A 23,881-nucleotide genomic window follows, 5' to 3' on the forward strand; every position below is an offset into this window, starting at 1 on the left:
TGGTGACACTTTTACTAATGGCTCAACGTGCCTCACTCCGATAACTGCGTTAACCTGCAGGCTACAAAGTAACTAAGGTAGAACAGATATGGTGAGAAAATTGTGTAGCGGTAGCTGGCTGCTTAAAAAAGATTATGAACAATAGTTAAGAAACTTTTATGGTCTAAAACAGACAATAAACAGCAGAAAACCTACATAAAGGTATTTGTACAGCGGTGCGCAAAGGAAGGAAATACTACCGCACTACATTTCTCAAGAAAAAAAAATTATGACAATAAAAAATTTAAAAATTCCCGTAGTCCGTGACAGGCCTTAAATGGTTAAAGGGCGCTAAAAGTACCCACGAGAACAAACACAAAAATAACACCACCTAATTGTAGAAAGCCAGTGAAAATGAAATTTTCACTGGCTATAGAATATTAAAAGAATGTGCATACAGGGAAAATAACATAATCTAAATCTACTTACTCAAAAAAGAGATATGCTGAATGCGAATAAACATTCTCGAAATAAGTGAAATAAAATTGCTCGACAGCGGGAAATTCTAACCAAACATTTATGTTCAACGACTTTATCACTAACGTAGGCAAGACAAATATATAATTACACTATTGGAGGCTATGGACTGAGAATAAAAAATAAGAAAGGCATATACTAGTTCAGTTCTGCCAAAAGAAACAAATGCATGTTTTTAATACGTGGTTCCAACCACCCCTAAGACGCCATTCCACATGGAGATCTCCACAAGATACAGTAGATCATCTAGTTAGAACTCAAATTGACTATATGCTAGTACCGCAAAAATACGGGAAGAACACTGAAGCAGATATATACCATATCGTAACGCCATAGTAACCCAAATGCATTTACGATGCAAAACCTTAAAAAGAAAATTTTAAGAAGACTCATTGCATAAATTTAAAAAAAAGTGGCAAATAATTGGATTATCTCCGATAAACTCAATAAACAGATAGGTAATGCATAGAATAATCAAAAGGTCAAATATATTACTAAGGAAACTAAAGAGCATACTTGAAGTGAGATTAAATGTGTAATTCTAAACCTATTTATTTATCTATTCAATAAATCCTAAAATGTGATATATCGCACGTTCCTGTACGTTAAGCCATTCTGCCGCTGTTTCCTTAAGGCCTTTTTGGAAATTCATCCTCTAGCATCGAACCCTTTTTTATTTATTTCTTGAGTTACCCTCTCTTCAACGACCTCTTATACGACACGATCTGATGAACCGTTTCTGGGGCTCATCAGATCGTTCCCTACAATCTGGGGCAAAATTGATGTTCTCTCTCGATCTAACACATAGGCTCTTATAAAAGGCGATGTTACTAGATGTTGTGAAATGCCCACTTTTTCAGGAGATTTAAAGTATATTTATGCGATCCCGTTCTGTTGTAGACCATTTACTAGCAAGACCACATAACACCTAATATCACAAAAAAACATAAGGAATGGATGTCTCAAAATATGTTTTAGACTTTAAAAACTTAAACTCAACTTTAAAAATTTAAAAATAACATATAGAAAAGTACAAGTAAACTTAAACACTTCTCAGAACAAAATTTAGATATGCGAAGGAAGCATGGATGGCGGAGAAGGGTAAGCAAACAGAGGAAATGTACCAAAACTATGATCTGTTTAACATCCACAAAAGAAGTTAAGAAAATTACAGGAATCTATGAATTCCCAACACATACAAAATAAATAAATCATAATAATAAGACAGTCCTAGACACAAAAGAAATAGAAGAACTATGGAAAAACTATATTTCTGATCATTTTGACTACAGAGGTCCCCTTTTCATGACCAATATTAGACAGAAATGGAACCAAGTACAATAACATCAGAAAAAAATGTTTCTGAGGGAATACAAAATGGTAAAGCGGCTGGACCAAAAGACATTTATCTATAATTCCTATAACTCATAAACAAAGAAAACTTAAAAATCTTAGCCAAACTATTTAACACCATTTACAACAGTGGATATATACCTGAGGGTTAACTAAAATACACACTAATCCATATTCCTAAAAAGCCAAGTAAAAAAATGTAATAAGTTTCGACTAATCATCATAATAACTCAGATATTAAAGTTGTTTCTAAAAGTTCTATGTAATCGAATACATAGAAAATGCGAACAAAACTTAAGCGAACTACAAATTGACTTTCAAAAAGCATTGGGAATCACTGATGCTTTATTTTTGCTGTCAGTCCTGCTATACAAGTGCCGAGATAAGCGAAAAGAAGTATATTTATATGCTTCATATATTAGACTAAAACATTTATATTACACTAGAGCATTTAACTGTGTCAATTATAGTGAGCTATTAAATATTCTAGAAAGACAGGGATTAGATTCCTAAGACCTAAAAATTATTCAGGACCTATATAAAAATTGGGTAGCAATAGTACAGTTTGAAAACACAATAACTGTTCTAGTAAAATATGTTTCTATTAAACGTGGAGTGAGAGATAGGATTACCTTCAGAGAACTATGCTATTTATCATGTACTTTGAGATTGTATTCCAAAACGCACTTGTATGTTCAGAAGGTGGCAAAAAAGTGAATGGTAAATTACTGAATAAAATAAGATATGCGGATGACACAGTTATAATTGAAGATAGTCCTAAATACCTACCTACAAAATATCAGTTGAAGAATATCTATCGGGCCTAATACCACAAAAACGAAGATACTAGTGTTAAACTGGAATCTGAATCCACCAGTGTATATAAATGTATACGGTGCAGAGATAATCAGAAGACGATATTCGTATGATACGAAAAGCCCAACAAGCTTTCAGCACGCTCAACCCTGTTCGGAGATCTGGCGAGTATACTACAAGGACAAAGATCTGAATATTCCGATCAAATGTCATGTCTGTTCTACGGATATGAAACCTGGAAAGTGACAAACACCCTCACAGACAAACTGCAGGTCTTTGTTAACAAATGTCTACAAAGAATTGTTCGTATATTCTGGCCTAACACCATCAGAAACGAAGATCTGCTACACCTGACCGAACAAAAAGAGGGTACAAAATGAAATTAAGTCCAGAAAGTAGGGTTGGATCGGTCACACACTCCGAAAAAATAGTTCCAGTATCGTAAAGACTGCCCTAGAGTGGAATCCCCAAGGGAAAAGAAAAAGAGGTCGCCCAGTACAAACTTGGAGAAGATCCATCATGGACGAGATAAGAGGCCAAGGAAAGTCTTTGAATGAGGTGAAGGCCTTAGCGCAAAATAGAACCCGATGGCGCGTTTTCACTGAATCTCTATGCTCATGCTATGAGATAATCAAACTTTCTAATTTTAAAAAGATCTGCTTTACAAGATCTAAATGCTGACTTAGAAATCCAAGCCCGAATTGAAATAGCCAGGGCAAACTTTTGACTAAGGGAAACATTTGAAGCCGATTTAGGCAATATTACCCACCCCTGTGGACCAGGAAAAAGATGGTGCTCCTGACTAAAAAACATATGAGATTGAAAAGACTTGAGCTCGAACGATTTACTGAGAAACGCCCAAAACAGATAAGAATTTGCCAAAATCGTTGCATATCTTCGATAGGATAAAGCACTTAAAGAATGAAAAGTTATATTTTCCAATAGGTCGAATCAGTTAAATGTTTGATGACTGCCTATAGTTTTCTCAGCATTATTTTTACTCTTAGCTACTGCCATTATACCAATACCATCAGCAATTTTTTTAATTTTAGTACCTTCTTATTGTGTTATATTATTAAATAGATAATGAACCGAGAAAAATACAATTCTGTGAGGTACTACGGCTTCGAATTTTTTTCAGTGTAGATTACTGTGTAAATCTAATGTATGATTATTTACTAAAGAAAAAAAAATTATTTCAAATCTTTAGTAAAAGGTATAAATAAAATACCCAAACGGGCTATATCACAAATACAGAACGTTTTCGGAATGTAAATTGCATCATCAGTGTAACAAAGTGTACATGCTATGACCCACTAAAATATATGGGTGAAAACCTTTTAAATGTTATAAATTTATAAATATGTTACATTATATGTTATTAAAAATTAGGATGTTTTTGTAATAATATATTGTAATATATTTATAAATTTATAACATTTAAAGGGTTTTCACCCATATATTTTAGTGGCTCATAGCATGTACACTTTGTTACACTGATGATGAAATTTACATTCCGAAAACGTTCTGTATTTGTGATATAGCCCCTTTGAGTATTTTATTTATACCTTTTACTAAAGATTTGAAACAAAATTTTTTTGTGATACATGGTATACAGCCAGCTACAGGAACTTAGTTTCCTAGTGGATTTACTAAAGAGTTATTATGATCATCTGCAAAAAAAAACATATAGGGCTTTTAGCTCTAGCTGATGCCTGAGTAGCCTATACGCATTTTATGCCATAATTTAGGTTGTATTAATCATTTCTATATTTGGAAATTTTGGCACTCTATTCTAATTTGTTAAGTCCTTGATCAAGAGTGTTAAGTTTATCAAGAATCATCTACTGACTGTAACTTTGCTACATAATTTATCAGTTAAATATTTTACAGCATATTTATTATTCTGTTGTCTGATGAATACTGTCTGTGTATTGTTTGTGTAGAATGATTTCTTTTTTTTTTCATATTTTTCATTTTTAATTTCTGAATTTTTATAGCAACTATACCGCTATAGTTACCTGGATAGTCTATTTCACAGTTTATGCATTTTGATTCAGAGTCTTTGTCTTTATTACATAGATGGCTAATACGCTTATCTGTACATTTAACATTCCCTCATTCTCTGCCACAGAAAGTCTATGTATGTAAATTTATCCTACATTTTAATGACGAATTTTGACTTGTTTATCCATTGTATTTCTTTTTAGGTTCCAAAATTCTTCCTAGTAACAGTTATAACTAAAATAGTTTTGGGAGATAGAGATGTACTTTTTGCTTTCTCTAAGATCTGTAAAGATTCTATTTCTGGAGTTATTTACTGATTCACAAATTCCGATAAATTGGCCACTAATTCCTCCAATTTTATTTTATACTCCTCAAATTAACCGTATATATAATTTATTTAATTTATAATCGATAATTACGTAACTTTCAAAATATTGAAAAAGTGCTGTCGATGTCGGTTTTTTTACAATTCGTATAATTAACTAAATGTAATGAACTCTTCATTTTCTTTTGATGAAACAATGTGTTTTCAGATAAGATAGTAATGTTGCCAATGTTGATAAACAAGCATCGATTCGTTTTTTCTTTTACATAATAACACAATCTTATCCATACGTGATCACCATTATGCATTATAAAGAAAAGCAGTTATCATAAAATTGTCACCGCAAAATCTGGTTTATTTTTTGAGAGTCAAGAAAGAGAAAGCTAAAGATAAAGTAATAATAATTGTTTGGGAAAGTATTTAGTATTTATTTTCATATTTTACATTTAATATTTTTCTTTTACTCTACTATAATATTTTGTTATTTATTGGTATATTTAAACTACGTATTTGCTTTGAAATTTATTATTTTCTGCTATTCAGTAAAATCTCATTGTTAAACTGGCTTAAACACATGTCTGTTTTTAAGTTCAAAGATTCGACTTTTCTTTGTTATTTTGGATCACTTTCTTGCAAACCATAGAAAACGCTATAAGGTATCATATTACTGTGACCATTAAGTTAGATTATCGCCATTTAAAAGCGCCCTACAATAGAGTTGATTTATGGGATAGACTCACCCCACGAACCGTTGATCACCTCTTAGAAGTTGTAGGTGCAGATTTTATATCCTTACAAATGCGAACACTTCGTATTGAGACAGCGAATGAAACGCATCCAGTTGATCGGTTCCTAGAATACTTAATAAAGTAGACAAATGCATAAGTAATACATAAATGGGATTTAGAAAAGGTCTGGAAACACGGGATTCACTGTTTGCAATGGAAGTTCTTTGAGAGAGGTGTCTAAATATGAATCTGGAAGTATATATGTTTCATTGATTTTAAGAAGAGTAATTTAAGAGTATTTGATAGAGTGTAGCACAATCTCCTTAAGGAAATTTTGTTAAATAAAAACATAGACGGTAGATACATTAAAATTATATATTTAACCTCTATTGGAATCAAACAGGAAAAGTGAAAGTTGAAAATGAACTGATTGAGAATATCCAGCTTCGACGTCAGGTACACCAAGGATGTATTTTATCACCATTATTGTGAAATTTATACAGTAAAGCGATCTCAGAATTAGCGTTGGGCCGAAGTTAATGAGGGCCTAGTAATAAACTGTAAGTCGCTTAATAACATAAGATATGCCGACGATACGGAATAGTCTAAGACGATTACGGACTAGAAAGAAATTTGAAAAAAATCAAATTCATGGTATTTACAAAAACCAAAACATCAAAGTTGAGCTAGTACTAGAAAACACAGAAATTAAGAAAATATCTTCGCACAAATACCTTGGAGCATGGATGCAGATCAGAAAAATAAAATAAGATACCGCATTAAAATTGCATTCAATTTTTGGCACAATGAGAAAACTATTATGTAATCGCAATACCAATCTAAAGCTCCGGATAATAATGCTTCGATGTTTTCTCCGCCCTTTTGTATGGGGATGAGACCTGAATACTGAAAGAATACGACATTAAAAACCTGGAAGCATTCAAAAAGAGAATACCTAAACTTTCGTGGCTACGCAATCTCCGTCAATGGTTTGGATACAGTTAGATTGAACTATTCAGCGTGTAACCAATGAAACTTTTTACTTTGCGGCTACGCAGATTTAGACGCTAACTCAGACGCAATAGAAGCATGGGCTGAAATGAGTCGTCTCATTATAATGCATGATTCTAAACTTTCACGATCCTTTTAGTCAAAGTTTGTAAAAGAGGATGTAACCCTCAAGGATGATCTATGTACCAAAGTAGTATATGGCGTCATACTAAAAACTCAGCTAGACTAATTGGTACAAACATTTTTCTAATTGTCTGACCACAAACTATCTGATTTAGAAGGAGATTTAACTTCAAAAGGCAGACTGGGAAAAGGATGCAAACATGCTAGATTTTGAGCTGCTGCTGTCTTTAACCAAAATAAAAAAAGATTGGGAAAACAAGGTTAACCAAAAATCTGTGTAGGCACGGAAGCACTGTATGCCATCGCCAAAGGTTCTGCAATAATCAAGGTTCAGAAGTGGCTAAAGAGGAATCACCAAAAAAATTTAGAGCCTATCAAGAGAAAATGCAAACTAAGAAAATGATCAAGAATATTAATAAAATACTTTCGGATAATTTAAGTAGCCTCAATAAAGAGATGCTTAAGAATATTAGAATCTAATCAAACAATAAAATTAATGGGCAACTTTTTTCTAGCCTAAATGATTACTAAAAACTTAAGATTAAGGGCAAACTCGCTATTATCCCCTAGGCGCTGTAAATTTATTGCACAAATATTAACCTGTACCATCACTTGCATTATACTGTACGTTTTCTTTAACTAACTCAAAGAATTTATGCTAATTGAGTTTTCTAGCCATATCCGTGTTGTCAGGGAGCTGGATGGCTTTAACATTGACATATTGAAGAAGTCGTTGTTTTGACGGTGGGAAATTTTTTATTATTATTTTTACTAGCACAACATCCCAGCTATAGTGTATTATTATGTATGAGAGAGTAATAAAACAATAAATTATGTATGCAAATCCCTAAACTGTTGATACGGGTGACTCAATGAAAAACAGATATTTGTCAACAAGTTTACAGAAGTATATAGGAAAACAATTTTAAATTGAGTATGACCACCAGGTATAAAGGTTGGAGCAGAATAGAATACAATAGTTGTGAGGTTTACTAATCCCTAAATAAGGTTGCCAGTGTCGGAGTGATGGAGGTTAACAGGTACTAATGAATTTGCAAGAAATGTAAGATGATAATTTTATTGGTTATATACAACCAATAAAAGTTTAATAAGTACCTACCTATTTGCAAAATAAAGTTTAATTCTTTAGATAAAATAAAACGTTTTATTTTATCTGAAATGAGTGCATTCCACAGAAAATGTGATAGTGGGTTTTTCCATTTTGTATATAGGAAGGTCCAAGTGGCGTATTCAAAATTATTAACAGTTCACTAAAAGTAGGTACTTCAGTTGCAAGGTGCAGTTTATTGTGTATACTAGTGTTATGGAAAATTTGGAAGTGCCGTGTAAACGCCGAAAAATTGGTCCTCTAACAGTTAATGAAAAAACATTAATATTTAATTGTTTTAAATCATTTACAGACAAACGTTTATGTGAAAGTGTTGATGAGACCGTTGAGTTAGTTAGCAGTACACATGGTGTTGGGAAATCTACGATTTACAGAGTTATTAAAGAAGAGAAATGTGGTAGTTTTCAAATGCCACGTAATGCTCCAGGGAAACCAAAATTTCAAATAGAATATCATTTTAAAGAAGGACTTCGACGGAAAGTGCATGAATTCTTCTTTAGACAAGAATTTCCAACATTGGATAAAGTTCTTGTCTCAGTTCGAGATGATAAGGATTACCCAGAAATGAGTCGAAGTACGTTATGGAAACTTTTAAAAGAAATAGGCTTCCGCTGGAAAAAGAATCCCAGAAAGTCTATTTTATGAGAAAGAAGCGATATTGTCATATGGAGAAGACATTTTCTAAGAACCATAAAGGAAATGAGAAACCAAAAAAGAAAAATATTTTATCTTGATGAAACATGGATCAACGAGGGTCATACACCAAATAAATTTTGGCAGGATGAAACTGTTACAAGTCAAAGGCACGCTTTTGTAAATAACTTATCTACTGGTTTAAACCCACCATCAGGAAAGGGACGCAGGCTGATAATAGTACACATTGGCAGTTCAGACGGTTTTGTTGAAGGTGGTTTATTAACTTTTGAATCAACTCGTACCGGTGACTACCATGAAGACATGAACGCTGATGTCTTTCAAGAATGGTTCGAACAAATGATAGATCTTTTTCCTAAGAACTGTGTAATAGTAATGGATAATGCAAGTTATCACTCCAGACTTATAGAAGGACTGCCCACAACCAAGTGGTTAAAAAAAGACTTGCAGAATTGGCTGAGTTCAAAAAATATTACGTACCATCCCGGATCTATAAGAAAGGAACTTTATACGTTGTGTGTCCTTCATAAAGAAAAATTTAAAAAATACGAAATTGATGAAATTGCCAAAAATCGTGGAATGACAGTACTTCACAATGATCCCCACCATATCATTGTGAATTAAACCCGATTGAACTGGTATGGGCACAGATAAAGAGTGAAGTTTCAAGAAAAAATACCACTTTTAAAATTCATGATGTTAAACAGTTGTTTTTGGAGGCCGTAAATAATGTAAAACCTGAAAACTGGGAAAAGGCAGTAAATCACACTATTAAAGAAGAGGAAAAAATGTGGAAGCTGGACAATATTACTGATAAAATGATCGAGCCAGTTATTATAAATCTTGGTTCTGAAAGTTCATCTTCTGAATCTGATTTGGATTTGTAACAAGTAGCTGTAAGTTTTATATTAATATTTTTATTCATCTATTTAACATACCTTAGACGGTTTTAAAAACTCTTTTTCTCTTTTGTAATTTTTAAAAATTAAAAAAAATGTGAATTTTTTAAAACCCTTTTTAATGTAGGCCACTCAGTTCTAATATAGTGTGTGATAAAAAATGTCACTTTTGTTTACATACACATAACACTTTATAACACTGAAATAATTCATTTATTTTTTACAATTATTCAAAGTAATTTTTCAATTAATCTTGAGCACGCCCATGGAGTGGTCGGAGCTACCAGTTAAAATTATGCTAATTACTCTCTCGTTCATAAAAATAAACTATAGATGCCTTATGTTCATATAGGTTTTAGTATCTGTTTATACAAAGATATTCTACTGTAGATTAACAGGGTCTATGCTTGATGTTGAGCTGTTTTTTTTTAACATGGGCCCTCCAGCGTAGATTTGCGTTTAATTTAATACCCAAATATTATGGGGTGTTGGCATATCAAAGTATTATTTACATAAATAGGACTGTGTCCCTTTTTTATGTAAAATTAATATGCACCGACTTCATTTTTTTCAATTTTAACTGGCCAGCATTTGGTTTAGCTATTAACTGAGGATTGAACCAGAAAAGACCCTTAAACTATAAATGAGAAAACTTTTCGTATTGGTCAATGCCATAGTACTTAAAGTTTAATAAAAAACAACAAGGTTTGGTACAAAGGCTTTATATCCAAGTGTCAGAAATTAAAGTATCTCTTCTAAACTAAGAAGAACTAGAAGAAAAGAAACTGCTTCCTATTTAAGTTAAACAATAAGGGAAATTTTAAAGGAAAGTAGTGCAATTATTATAAAATAACACCATTTAATAAAGATTTAATTAAATGGAAATATTTCAAAAATAAAAAAACGTATATAAGGAAAGTATGCAATTACCTAAAATATATCAGTGGGATAAATAATCTCCCCTAATTAGATATATAGTTACCAAATGTATTAAGCAGATGTTAATTTCTAATAATCAATATCTACTTGATATCTTTTTCCAAATATTTTGCAGTTTTTCCAAGTTTCCGTTGAACGGTGATAAATAAGGTAAGTTTTTAATTAATGGACGAAGTTGCAAACAGGTGAAGAAACGAAATACATATAAAACTTACTAATGAAAAAATTCAGGAAAGCCTACAAGATATGATGAATCCCTTTCCTATATTTCTGAACACCATAGAACACATCAACGATTTTTTGGTTTTTGCTTTTCGGTCTACGCGATCCATGAAGTGCAATTTATTCACACAGACTAATAAACTATACTCTAACTTAGTTACTAAGCAAAAAACACAAGAGAACTTTAGCTAAATAACCAAAAGTTTGAGTTTACTCAAAATTTGTAAAAACTGTTTCTAGATCACGAACGATATTTTGTTGCTACCAGTCACCTTGAATACAGTAGACTCGCGTCGCGATTATCCGAGTCTAGTTTATCCGAGCCCCTCGGTTAACCGAGGCAAAATTTTGCATCGGTTTTATTTCTATATTCGTACTTAGTCACATATTATATCGACAGCTGTTTTATGGACACTCCATTGAACATTGTGGATTATTGATAAGAATATAATTGTGTGTAAGGTATGCTTTAGGTCAGGCTGATATCGATTCGGTATTCTCAGAAATTGGTCACCGCCGCATTTCCAGAAATTTTTGTGTTGTGTTTTGTCTACAACTGTTCCTTTCTATGTTAATCAGTGTGAGTTAGGGATGGGAAAAACCTACCGGTTTTAACCGAAAACCGGTTTTTTTACTTCGCAATAACCGGTTTTATCGGTTGTTTTTTTGTCCCGGTTATAACCGGTTTTTTATTTTTAAAGTAAAAACCGGTTATTAGGATTTTACTGTGATTAGGATTAGGTTAGGTAATATTTTGGGTACCAATCATAATTATTATTCACAAGTAATTATTCCATAAAAACCATAATTCAAATTTTATTTTATTTTATAAATACAGAAACAAACTGAAAGTGCAAACTCACATCAGCCAGAAACAATTAAGTTTTATTATAATATTTGGTTAAAAAGGTATTCGTAGTCGTAATATTTACATAAGAAGCGATCTGGTACATCATCTATTTTTCACACTTGACTCTTGACATTGAAAGTGGGAGAATGGCTTTTTCTGATTACCAAAAATAATGTTTTGACTATGAATATCGAATTACCGATTATGAATACGAATCTCCAAGGATTTCCCTACGTTTTAAAAACGATACACCCATACAGGAAGTATTAAATGAGTTAAAATGTATGTGTTATACAAATATACAAACGTGTTAAAAGTAATACATGATAAATTTTTTTTGATGGTAGTAAAAATAAAAGATGAATTGCATTATCCAATTTATTTTTATATTTATGTTGATATAATTTTTTTTAAATCCCATTTGAAAGATTTTGGAAAATTTTTTATAAATTGAAATGGTTGGGGTGGGGAATTTTTTGGGTTTGGGAGGAGAGGAGAATTGGTGGGTATTTTAGAAGATTATATTTTTAAATGGTAAATTAAATTTGCATCATTAATTAAATACAATAATTGCATATTATATTCTACTCTCATAATATATTCAATGACAATAGAACCTGAATTATTTTAGCTCTCTTTGTTGAGCAGTAGTATAATAATTTTGGTTTACTGTTCTCTACATCTGACTACTGAAATTTTATCGCCTTTCGATGAGGCCACAAAGAAGATCTCGGGTTCCCAGTACATTACTGCTAGCCATGTTATCCCCCTTGTGTCTATTATCGAAAGATCTTTAAAAAACCTCAAACCAAACCTTAGTACAGCCCAACAGTTATGCCAAAAGCTTATAACTAGCCTTTAAGAGAGGGGCACTAAGCTTTTACGAAACTCCCTGCTTTGCCATGCTACAATCACGGACCCGAGGTTCAAAAAACTATATCTGAATCCGTCTACGGCGGAGACAGTCACATCCAATTTAGGCTCGGAAGTTAGGATGTATCTTACCAAAATCGGAAAACTTTCTCCTTCCTGCTCCTTCCAGAATGAAGAAGCTAAAGTGAGTTTAAAATCAAACCCTCTTTGGTCTTCACACGATCTGGAGTTGGTGAACAGTGGTTCCAGTTCTGATTGACTCTATATCTGCAGCAGCCTTTGCTGCCGAGATTAAGTTATCCGTTTTCATTCTAGGAGCAGAACAGAACCTGTATGCCAGGCTTGGCTTTTATAGCTAAAAAATACATGTCGTTGGTTGGAAGTTCGGTGGCATCAGAGAGACTGGTGTCACCATTGAATGATATTGTGTCAGATGAGAGAAGCCGCTTGACTGACCAACATATATATATGAACGAGTTTTTCTCCATAGGCTTAATGAAAAATACTGGCCAACATAATGCTAAATCCATTTCATATAATATAACCTATTTGTAACCTTCTAACCTATACTTTTTTACTTAAAATATTATTTCATTCTACTTATATTATACTATTATTTTATATTATTGTAATATGTATATATTAATCTTACGCTATATTATATTTAATAATAATCAATAAATATATAATAATAATAATAAAATAATAAATAAATATAATAATTAGTAGAATAAAATGGTTTTATTAAAAATTGTGTTTTATTTATATTTATATTGATGTTCTTTTGATAGTACTATTTTTGATTATATTGATATCGAGTCGAATGTAGTATCGCAAACTAAAGTGCATTGTAAATGTAACTTTGTAACCTATTTTATTAAAAAAAACCGAAAACCGGTTTTTGGAAAAACCGGTTTATTTTGGCCGGTTATAACCACAAGGTTAAACCGTAAGCAAAAAAAACCGGTATAACCGATGTCAAAAACCGCCATCCCTAGTGTGAGTTGAACTACCGATTTGTTTACTGTCGTTCAGATCGTCAAATTATTTGTTTGCTGTCGTTCAGATCGTCAAATTAAGTTACTGTACGGTAAAATTTTTCCTTTTATGTACTGTTTTGTGAATTTATTCGAGTTTATTAGTTTCGGTTTCACAATTAATTTTTCATAAGTTGACTTTTGTGAGTGTAAGAGAGCATCTTTCTGTGCAATATGAGTGGACAGCGGAAGAGAGTAGTTGTATCATTGGAAACAAAAGCTAATGCAATTAAGAGGCTGGACAAGGGTGAATCAATAAAGAAGATTTCTTCAGATTTAGGTGTCGGAGAAGTAACTGTTGGAGATTGGAAGCGTAAGCGGAATGAAATTGAACAGTCGGTCAACCGAAGTGTGAGTGGTGGTAGTGGATTGGCCCGGAAGACTATGAAGAAAGGGGACTATGAACAAACTTCTGAGGCGTTGTTCTTGTGGTTTTTACAAATGAAAGGAATGAGCAGCCCGATAAGTCGTCCAATGCTCCAAGCAAAAGCTATTGAATTCCAGAAGAAGTTTATGGATGAAAGAGAAAACTTTTGTACTAGTGCGGATGGATTGACTTATGGAAGAAAAAATATGGCATCCGACAGTTGAATATTTGCGGCGAAAAATTTCTGCTGACTTAACTGAAATTGGAATTTTATTTAAAATAACAAGACATTATCCTTAAATATGGACTAACTTCAGACCAAATATTTAAATATGATGAGACATGCCTTAACTTTAAAATGCTTCCATCGAAAACACTAGCTGCTAAAAATGAAGTAAATGCACCAGGTTACAAAAAAAGTAAAGAGAGAGTCACAATCATGATTTGCAAGAATGCTTCTGGTTCATTAAAATTAAAACCTCCTTAATTGGAAAATCCAGAAATCCAAGGGCATTCAAAAATGTCCAAATAAATTGCTTACCTAGAATCTATAGCAACCAACGCAATGCATGGATGGACTGTAACACTTTTAAGGACTGGTTCTTTAATGACTTCGTGCCAGTCATTGATGCCTACCTAATATACAAAAATCTGCCCCGGACAGCTTTGTTGTTGTTGGACAACGCACGATCCCACCCAGATGCGAGTGAATTAATTAGTGGTGATATACGAGCTGTGTTCCTTCCACCCAATGTAACGTTTCTCATCCAACCACTAGACCAAGGCGTTATAGAAGCAATGAAGAGGCATTATCGGCACAAGCTTCTTCAAGTACTGCTAACTAAGCTCATGAAGGGCTGACTGTAATTGAGGCATCGAAGAAGACTACGGTTAAAGATGTTTGCTATTATATTGCATCTGTTGCAACCTAGCTAATCAATTACCAGTAAAACAAACAACCGGAAACCAAGACATCATCGATTGAATGAATTTAGATGAACAAATGGAACTGACAGATGATGCAATTGCCAATCTAGTTCTAAACGTCACCCATGAAGAAGAAGAAGATACAGATGAGATAGCTCAAACGATTTATCATTCCGATGGATTGAAGTCCCTTGAAGCAAATCTCACATACATCGAGCAACAAGAAGAATCGACACCATTAGACGTCCTCCATTTTCAACGTTGGCGCAACATCGCCACCTCAAAAAGAGGAATGAAGTTGAAACAAAAATCAATTAAAGACTTTTTCAAAAAGTAACATTTATAAGGTAGTTTTTTTTTATCTTTTATACTACTTTTATATTAGTTTTTAGTTATTAAAATAAACAAATTAAAATCATTATTTACGTAGCTACACACTGTTCTATCAGTATAACCAATCTCAGTGTTAACCGAGTTTTTTCGATATCCAAGATATTCACGGTCCCAATTACCTCGGATAATCGTGAGTCTTTTGTGTTACAAAAATTATTTTGTATTAAGTCATAAATAATTTAAGTGATATGTTAAAACGACTGCAATCCAGCCTATAGTCAAGAATGTGTAAAACATATTTTTTTTATTTTTATTCAAAAATTTATTGTAGGCTTTACTTACAAATTTACATAACACATAGTTTCAATTTCTAATAAATTACAATCACTAAAATAATTTAATCGATATTGTTAACAATATCGTTTCCATCGACGATATCGTCAGTGCTGTCGTTACAGTCCAAATTTAGCCGTACCGCTCACACTCCCTCTAAGGGGAAAATTCACCCGTCCCAGATAACTACGGTATTAAAAAGATTGAGCTCTGATGGGACTCTTTCCGTATTATCAAGACCTAGGTGACTTGGGATACTGAAGTATCTCCCAAAAATTTTCGTACACACCTGGACGTTGCGACGAGTACAGCTTTCTGCATGGCCTTATGGAGATGTTCATTTAGACCCAGTTGTTTTATGTTCTCTAGAAGGTTTTTGGAAATAACACCAGTAGTAAATAGAATAATAGTACTTGTCAGCTAGTTCTTGGTGGATAAACTTTCCTAATGAGTCATAGCGTTCTTTATAATCAGTTTCGACAAACGACTGGCAGCTCCCGGTAAGATGTTGGATGGTTTCTTAGGCTAGCATCCATATCGGCATTTGTCATTTTTAACTTAGAAGATCTTTAACAATATATTTCAGGTAATTTTTAGTTGGAATAACCTGATCCTAAATGACAAGTAGAAAGCCCTCAATCTCGGAAAACATATTTTCTGATGTCAACCAATAGTTTGACGCTGTATTGTCGACATATACTTTGCTGATCTCATTAAGATGTCGTCCATGCAGAGGTTTACTCATCCCGGTGCGCATTTGTTTCTTGCTTAGTCAGGTGGTTTATGCGTATTTCTTGTTCCCTTAGTTTAAGCCGCGTTGTATTATCTACTGCGCAAATTGCTCGATGTAAGGTAAATGTCAGCCTGCATCTGAGAATAAGTTCTTAAATTAGCCACTGTTCCAGAAATGAACATATCATTTTAAAATATAAAATAAAAATATAGTTCTTTACACTTTTCTTAGTGTAGAATAAGTAAAATATTCACTAATATCTAGTTTGCTCGGGATAGCCGACTTAATGGCGCCACAGCCTCTTAAATAGTTTTCACACCTAAATACAAGAGGGGTAATCTACACTTTTACGCATCAAGTATTTTTTATTAGTTCGTTCTCACAGATCGCCCTTGAGGCATCGCATTTTAAAATACTCTCAATTCACGTATAAAATATTTCTCTACGCCGAAATCGGGCATTTTTCTCAAAAATACGGTTTTCTCTTTTACGTGTGATAAAGAAAGAATTATTTGATATTGTACTGTCAGCTACGGTCGTTTTGAACCTCTCTACTCTAAAAATAGTTAATTATAAGTCGATAAACTAAAGGTGATTTTATTTCTCTGGAGTTATATTTGCTCACATTAACAATCCTTATCCTTCAACGGTCACTGAAGAACCAAACCTATGGAGATACATACACTCACAAGTCTTTTGAAGTAAGGCTTGAAATCAAAAGATTTCCAACCCTCGAATGTAGGGATCCAGTTACAAGGCTCCCCTCAGCCACCTTTATATCCAGTTGCTCACCTATGTCCATAAGTCATCTTTCCACTTGATATCGCGATAATGTTGTTCTCTCTACTTCACTGCGTGGATGGAATTTTTGCACCCTTGTGAGAAGTGTTCTTACTTTTCACTGAAGACTCTCTATATCCAGTTTTGACCACTTTATAATACCAAATGAGTAGCTCAGCGCGGAACAGGCGTACATATTTAATACCTTAAACAAATTTTTACTATTAAGATATGACCGATTTAGTTGTCTTACTCTTTGTACGAACTCGGAAGTTAGTTCGGTTTTCATTTGTTTTTGGTCAATTTTCCGCGCTTGCTTTACTCCGAGATATTTATACATATTATTTTCACCAATTGCCTTGATATTTTGGCCATCTTGCATATCGAAACCTCCGGACTCAACCTTTCCTCGGACTATATTTAGTATACGGCACTTGTCTAGTCCAAAATGTATACTGATATCATTTGAGAAAGTTTCTACAGTTTTTAGCATCTGATCTAGGTGGTTTCGAGTGGAAGCCATTAATTTTAAATTAGCCATATATAACAGATGATTAAGCTTCGCCACAACAGTATTGTTATTTTTAATGTTAAATTCTGAGTCAGTTAAGTTCAGCAGCTGAGATAGTGGGTTCATCGCTAGGCAGAACCAAAGTGGACTCAACGAGTCCCCCTGGAAAAGGCCCGGTTAATTGGGATATCTTCAGTTTCGATATTGGTTTTACCAGGTATTTGAAGGTGAGTTTTAGTCTTTCACTCTAACATTATATACTTCAAAAAAGACACGAGATTATCATCGACTTTTTATATTTTCAAATCTAAAAGCCATTCATGCGGCACGGAATCAACCTTCATGTAGTCATTGAAGGCAGTAAAAATGTATAGTAAGTAAAAGTAGATCTACTTATTATTTAAGTTCCATATTAACATATCAGAACTGGAATAAAATATTTAAAAATATTTATACACACCATGACAGATAACTCACACCAACAATAATTTCAAAGAAAGTTTGTAACTTTGTTATACATTTTGATTACAAATGTACATATTTAATTTAATTACCAAATAATCACGTAAGTTTGTTCTGTAATTTCGACTAAACTGAGTTAGTTATCATAGAAGATGTATTTCAATTATTCATATTGTTACATTAAAATTTAATTATTTAAAGATTGTTAAAGTATGCCAATATTAACACATCAACTAACTTTGATATCTAAAATTAAAAAATTTTAGAGACATTCATTAATATCAACTTATTTCATAAAACTGGATAACTTAACTTACAGTATTTAAAATAGAAGAAGAACTGTCACACTTTAACCTACATTTGTCAAATTTACCTGTAAAATCTAATAGATAACATAAAAAACTCATTGTCTCCAAGTAAGAGATGTAGTGCATTCAAGTCCTCCCCTTTTTTTAAATTTAATGTCTGTTTCGTCCCCCTTTTAAGTGTTTTCTGTGTGTTTTCTGTGTGTCCTAAATTGTCCTTAATTTTTAATTTTTTAACTTTAAATACTTGACTTTACAACCATTTGCCACATATTGCAACAGAACTTTATCAAAGAAATTTGATAATTACAAGTTGAAATAATTGCACACCCACACAATTTGTACATCTAATCTCATTCAATGTCTTACAACTGTCACCTTCAAAAAATTAAATATCAATAAATAACACACATTTCATAAATATATCTCTAGAATAAATATAAATAACTTTTAAATAACTTAATGGTATAGAACATTACTTTCATCAAACAAACAATTACATTACACCTATCTCTACTTCATTGGATAAAATCTGTCTCTTCAAGAACTTCCCCGTTTACTGTCAAACAATTACAATAGCAGACTTAAGTTCTCCAATCAACAATACAGGATAGTTTGAACCATGTTCTTTCAACCATCAATTAATAGAGTACCGGCATGTAAGTAATGTTTTATGTATTTGTTCATTTATTAATTTATTACAGTTTAATAGACTATTTTACCTATTTGTAGGTCTTACCTTGTCTGCTTAAACATTTTATTCGCTTTGAAAAACCACAGACATGTAATATTGGCATAGATACTGTAATTTATATAATTTATATCATCTATCTTTGTTTATCTTTATTAGACAACACCCTAATATGGGTTTATTATTTCAGCATTTATTTAACTTTGTATCGAGACCTTAAGATGCTTTGCATATTGTAGAAAGCGAAACCGGTCGTCTGGGTAGTTAAATTAAATTGATTGTGAGTAAGTCTAATTTATTATTTCTTTTACCTTTTGAAATGGACTCACACAAGCAACACATTCATGATTTTAATGAATAAACTTTACACTTATTGTATCAGTACCGCCTTCCCTGGTTTAAAGGGCTGTTAAAAATATCGTGATATTTAAGTAGTACTTACCCTCAATGGTCAGCTTATTCCCAGAACAATTTATTTTCAATTGTATTCTTCCTCTACGTTCGGTATGATCACAACCACACAAATTCGGAACGCTTTCTTCACATCGTTTATGAACGTTCATATCACATGCTAGAAAATAATATTATGGTATCAAAGAATGTTCAAAAATTATATCTTTAAAATATTGGTATCGCTCTTTTAAGTCAATTATCATACTATTTAACGCTCTGTGTGTGTACATATATTGTCTAATTTTTTTAAGGAGATTTAAACTAAAATTACTCTAAAATTATTGTATTTTTCTTTATTAGTAATAGTCAAGAGCCAAGAGGAGATATGATTATTCACTTTATGTTTGGAAAATCAAGCAAATGAAAGTTATAGAACAACTCAAAATGAACAATTTAAGCTTCAGTTAATATTTCTATATTATCTTTTGACCAAGATGGTACTTTTAACAACGCTCTCTGAGGCGCACGGTCAGCACGCAGCGAATGCTGTCGTGCGTAAACCGCTGGTTTAAATTAACTTGCAGCATCTCGAGAACCTCGTTTTAAACGTTTTTCGTTTCGAACAAGATAAAAGAACCAAAGGAAACAATGTAACACCATAACCAATCCAAAAATGCTACCAAGAAGGGATTTGAAGATTACAAAAATACCATATGTAAAAGTCTCATCAGAAAAATAAAAATGATGGAAAATAAATACATGACAGCAATTTTGAAACAACCGATACACTTAGATATATTCTGTAAAAAACCAAATCAAACAACAAACATAATAATTGATGGATTCGATCGTTACTTGATGGAAATTCATTTTATGTAACAATAAAACTAATTGCTATCAGATATTTTTATGGATCACCTAGAGACAAAGATTTCAAAACATCCCATATTCAAACAGTTTTTATATTGGTGGAGATACGTAGACGACGTACTATGTTTCACAGAAACTAACAGGCAACTCGACCAATTTTTATCGTATATTAATTCTCTTCATAGTCATATTGAATTTACAATAGAAACAGAACAAAATCAATCTATAAATTTTTTAGATTTAAAAATTATTAGACTTAAAAACAAACATGTCTTCTCCATATTTTATAAACCTACCCATACTGACACGACTATTCACAATATTCATCATCCCATCCCACACAACATAAACTGGCAGCCTATCATAGTATGTTACATAGTTTAACAAAAAATACAATTTTGAGACAGAATTAAATATCATGAAGCAAATAGCAGTAAACAATGGATACAACGAACAAACAATTAATAAAATGTTAAATCAAAAACTACACAAGAGAGCCCTGAAATTAGTATTTCCACCACCAGAGGAAAAACCCAGTATCTTCTGCACGATTACATATACAGGCAAAATATCAACAAAAATAGCCAAACACATAAAAAAGAAAGGAATAACACCAGCTTTCAGAACAAATAACAACCTAGGCAAATATATTAAAAACAACAGGAGCAAAAATAAAAAACACTTACACAGTGGTGTGTACAAACTTAAATATGGCGACTGCCCAAAAACTTTCATCGGTCAAACTGGTAGAAATTTTAATAAACCAATAGCAGAACATAAAATGGATTTCAATAAAAGAAAAACAGATTCTACATACGCACTTCACCTTCTAGATCATAATCATTCTTTTAATGACGAATTTAAAATTCTTCACATTCAAAATAAAAGCCTTAAGCTGTCTTTGTTAGAATCTATGGAAATCAACAAATTAAAAAACACAAATATAATTCTGAATGACCAACTTGAGAAAAACAGTTCTCCCCTCCTCAACCTATTTCATTAGAGACTATAAAGTGTAAACGCATGCCAAAAATAGATCACTTGAGAAAGTCAATCAGCCGAAACAGCTGTAGGGATAAGAGTTTAAAATAAATTTTGTGGAAGTTTTGAAAACAATGTTTTCAGTGTTTTATTTTTACATAAATATCAAATAAATACATCTGTAAAATAAGTTGTGAATGCAACAATTTTTATATGCGAGAATCCGCAAAAACACTTGCGGTGGTATTCTTGATATTAAGTATCAGAGTACAATCAGCTCAGAGTACAATAGATACACCAAAAGCCATTTAAGAAACATTTTTAATCAAATAAAAGATAGATATGGAGCACAGTTTATTTACTAAATCTTGCCCAATTACTTTCGTACCTAGAGCATCTTCAGGGGCATCTGAAATAAGCCAAGCACGGTTTTTTTAACTGAATAAAATTAATTAACTTCGAAAAAACTCGAAGTTGATGGTTGATAAAAATTTTTTATGTATTATATTGTTTTAAACTTACTTCGTCAAATTGGATCTATCCAACAATACCTTGAGAATGTCATAAATATTAAAAATTATATATTAGGAGTTTTGTAAATGTTAATTACAATATTACAATATACAAATTAATAAAGTACAAGATTTAATAAATAAACTGTGCTCTATATCTGCCTTTTATTTAATTGAAGTTCATTTATTCGAGCATTTAACCTTATATCACAATTGAAGAAACATACATCAAAAATACAAAAAAATCAAAGTATAACAAACCCATTAACAGAATGTAGCAGGCCCTGGTTAACCAAACTAAAAGAGTGATGGATGATTCGACCGTTACTTAATAGAAATTTATTTGATCTAACAATAAAATACTAAAAAATTTTATTTTCAGTACTTCCACAAAATTTATTAAAAATTATTATTACTACAGCTGTTTCAGCAGAGTGCCTTTGTCAAGTAATCTATTTTTGGTATGCGTTTACACTTTAATTGAATAAGTTAAAGAGGGGGAACTGTTTGTCCCAAGTTGGTCATCCCTAATTATGTCTGTAATTTTCAGTTTGTTACTTTTCACAAATTCCAATAAAGATAGGTTATGGCCTTTATTTTGAATGTAAAACATTTGAAATTCGTCATCAAAAGAATGATTGTGATCTAGAAAATATGTTTTTCTATTATTGAAAGCCCTGTTATATTCTGCTATACGTTTAGTAAAAGTTCTACTAGTCAGTCAGTTTGACCGATGTAAGTTTTTGACAGTCGGCATATTTAAGTTTGTATGCTGTATAAGTGCTTTTTCTTTTGGCTCTTGTTCTAATAGCTGGTGTTAGTTACATACTTCTTGTTTATTTATTTATCTGGTAGAACTTTTAACCTTATTCTTGTAATAACGAATTAATAATTTTTTACATTTAATATAAAGGCTTTAAGCTATCTTTATTAGAATATATGGAAATTAACAAATTACAAAACACAGACATAATTCTGAACTTATTCAGTTAAAGACTATAAAGTGTAAATAAATACCAAATATAGATCACTTGCGAAAGGCAGCCTACCGAAACAGGTGGAAGTATTGAACTCAAAAGTTTCTAGTGTTTTATAGTTAATACATAATACATACACACATAATACATAATTACAGAACAATAAAATTTGATGTCAACCAGAGGGTGAAATTACCACTATTGGAATTTTTAACTAAAAACGTGACTACTTTCCTACACGATCAAGGCTATCTAAGTAAGATAACTGTTTAATTTGTCTAACAAAGCGCCAATGTATGTCAACCGATTAAAATAACGTCCCTATTTTTAAAATAATTTTTTTGAAGGCAATTTCCAGAGTGGAATACAAAACGTCAAAACCAACGTAAAATGTAATTTAAAATGTAAAAAATCAAAGTATGGTTTAATCCCACACATATAATACTAAATTAACTTCAGTACATAATATACTCTTTACTCACCTTTCTACTAATCCCTAATACGACATCGCGATGGTCTGTCTCTAAAGATTTCTGTCTCTGGTTATTTCTTTTAACTAATGCATAGGTCTTTTACATATTGCTGTAATTTGGTCGATCGATCTTGTTGGGGATCTTCCTCGTGATCTTCGGCCTTCTACCCTTCCTTGTTACCTTTCCTCATTTTTTGTTGGGTTCGTCAAATTTGAGAGTCCTTCCATATTTTTGAAATTTTTCCTACAGCAACTTTTGTTAGATCACATCTAAGTTTTCTTTCTTCCTGTTGCGATCCTGTGTGATCAATGATCCCAGATATAAGTATAAGCTTACAATCTCAAACCGGTCAATCGTGGTTATGTGTGGATAATTGATATGTATTCTATCCACTATCATGTCTGCATCGTTCACCAAAACTTTCGTTTTTAACTAGTAGTATGATATCAATTAAGTGTTCGTGACCATTTGCCAGAAGGGCTGTGTCATCTGCAAAACGTTTAAGAGTGTGTCAAGTATTTTAACTGTTCCAGTAGTGTGTACCTACAGTTCAATTATAAGCGAAATGTGTGTTGTGTCATGCCTACTTCTTTTAGTTTTTGCCATAAGTATTGCCATTTGATCCTGTCGAACGCTTTGTGATAGTTTGTAAAACAAATGTATTGTGAGATATAGAATTTCCTAGATTTTTCTAATTACCTGTCTTAAGTTCAGAAGGTATTCTCAAGTACCCTTGTCTTGTTTTTGCTCT

At 32.3% G+C, this 23,881-nt stretch overlaps 1 protein-coding gene across 1 annotated transcript in view; it reads right to left on the reverse strand.

Annotated features, from left to right (window-relative positions):
• LOC140450179 (protein kinase C, brain isozyme-like) overlaps positions 1-23,881 on the reverse strand; it is a 651,237-nt gene that overhangs the window by 101,756 nt on the left and 525,600 nt on the right. Inside the window, exon 5 of the mRNA XM_072543635.1 lies at positions 19,367-19,495. Coding sequence (XP_072399736.1) covers positions 19,367-19,495 — 129 coding nt within the window. The remainder of the gene's footprint in view (positions 1-19,366; positions 19,496-23,881) is intronic.

The sequence above is a fragment of the Diabrotica undecimpunctata genome, chromosome 9 (assembly GCF_040954645.1).
Source record: "Diabrotica undecimpunctata isolate CICGRU chromosome 9, icDiaUnde3, whole genome shotgun sequence".
NCBI lineage: Eukaryota > Metazoa > Arthropoda > Insecta > Coleoptera > Chrysomelidae > Diabrotica > Diabrotica undecimpunctata.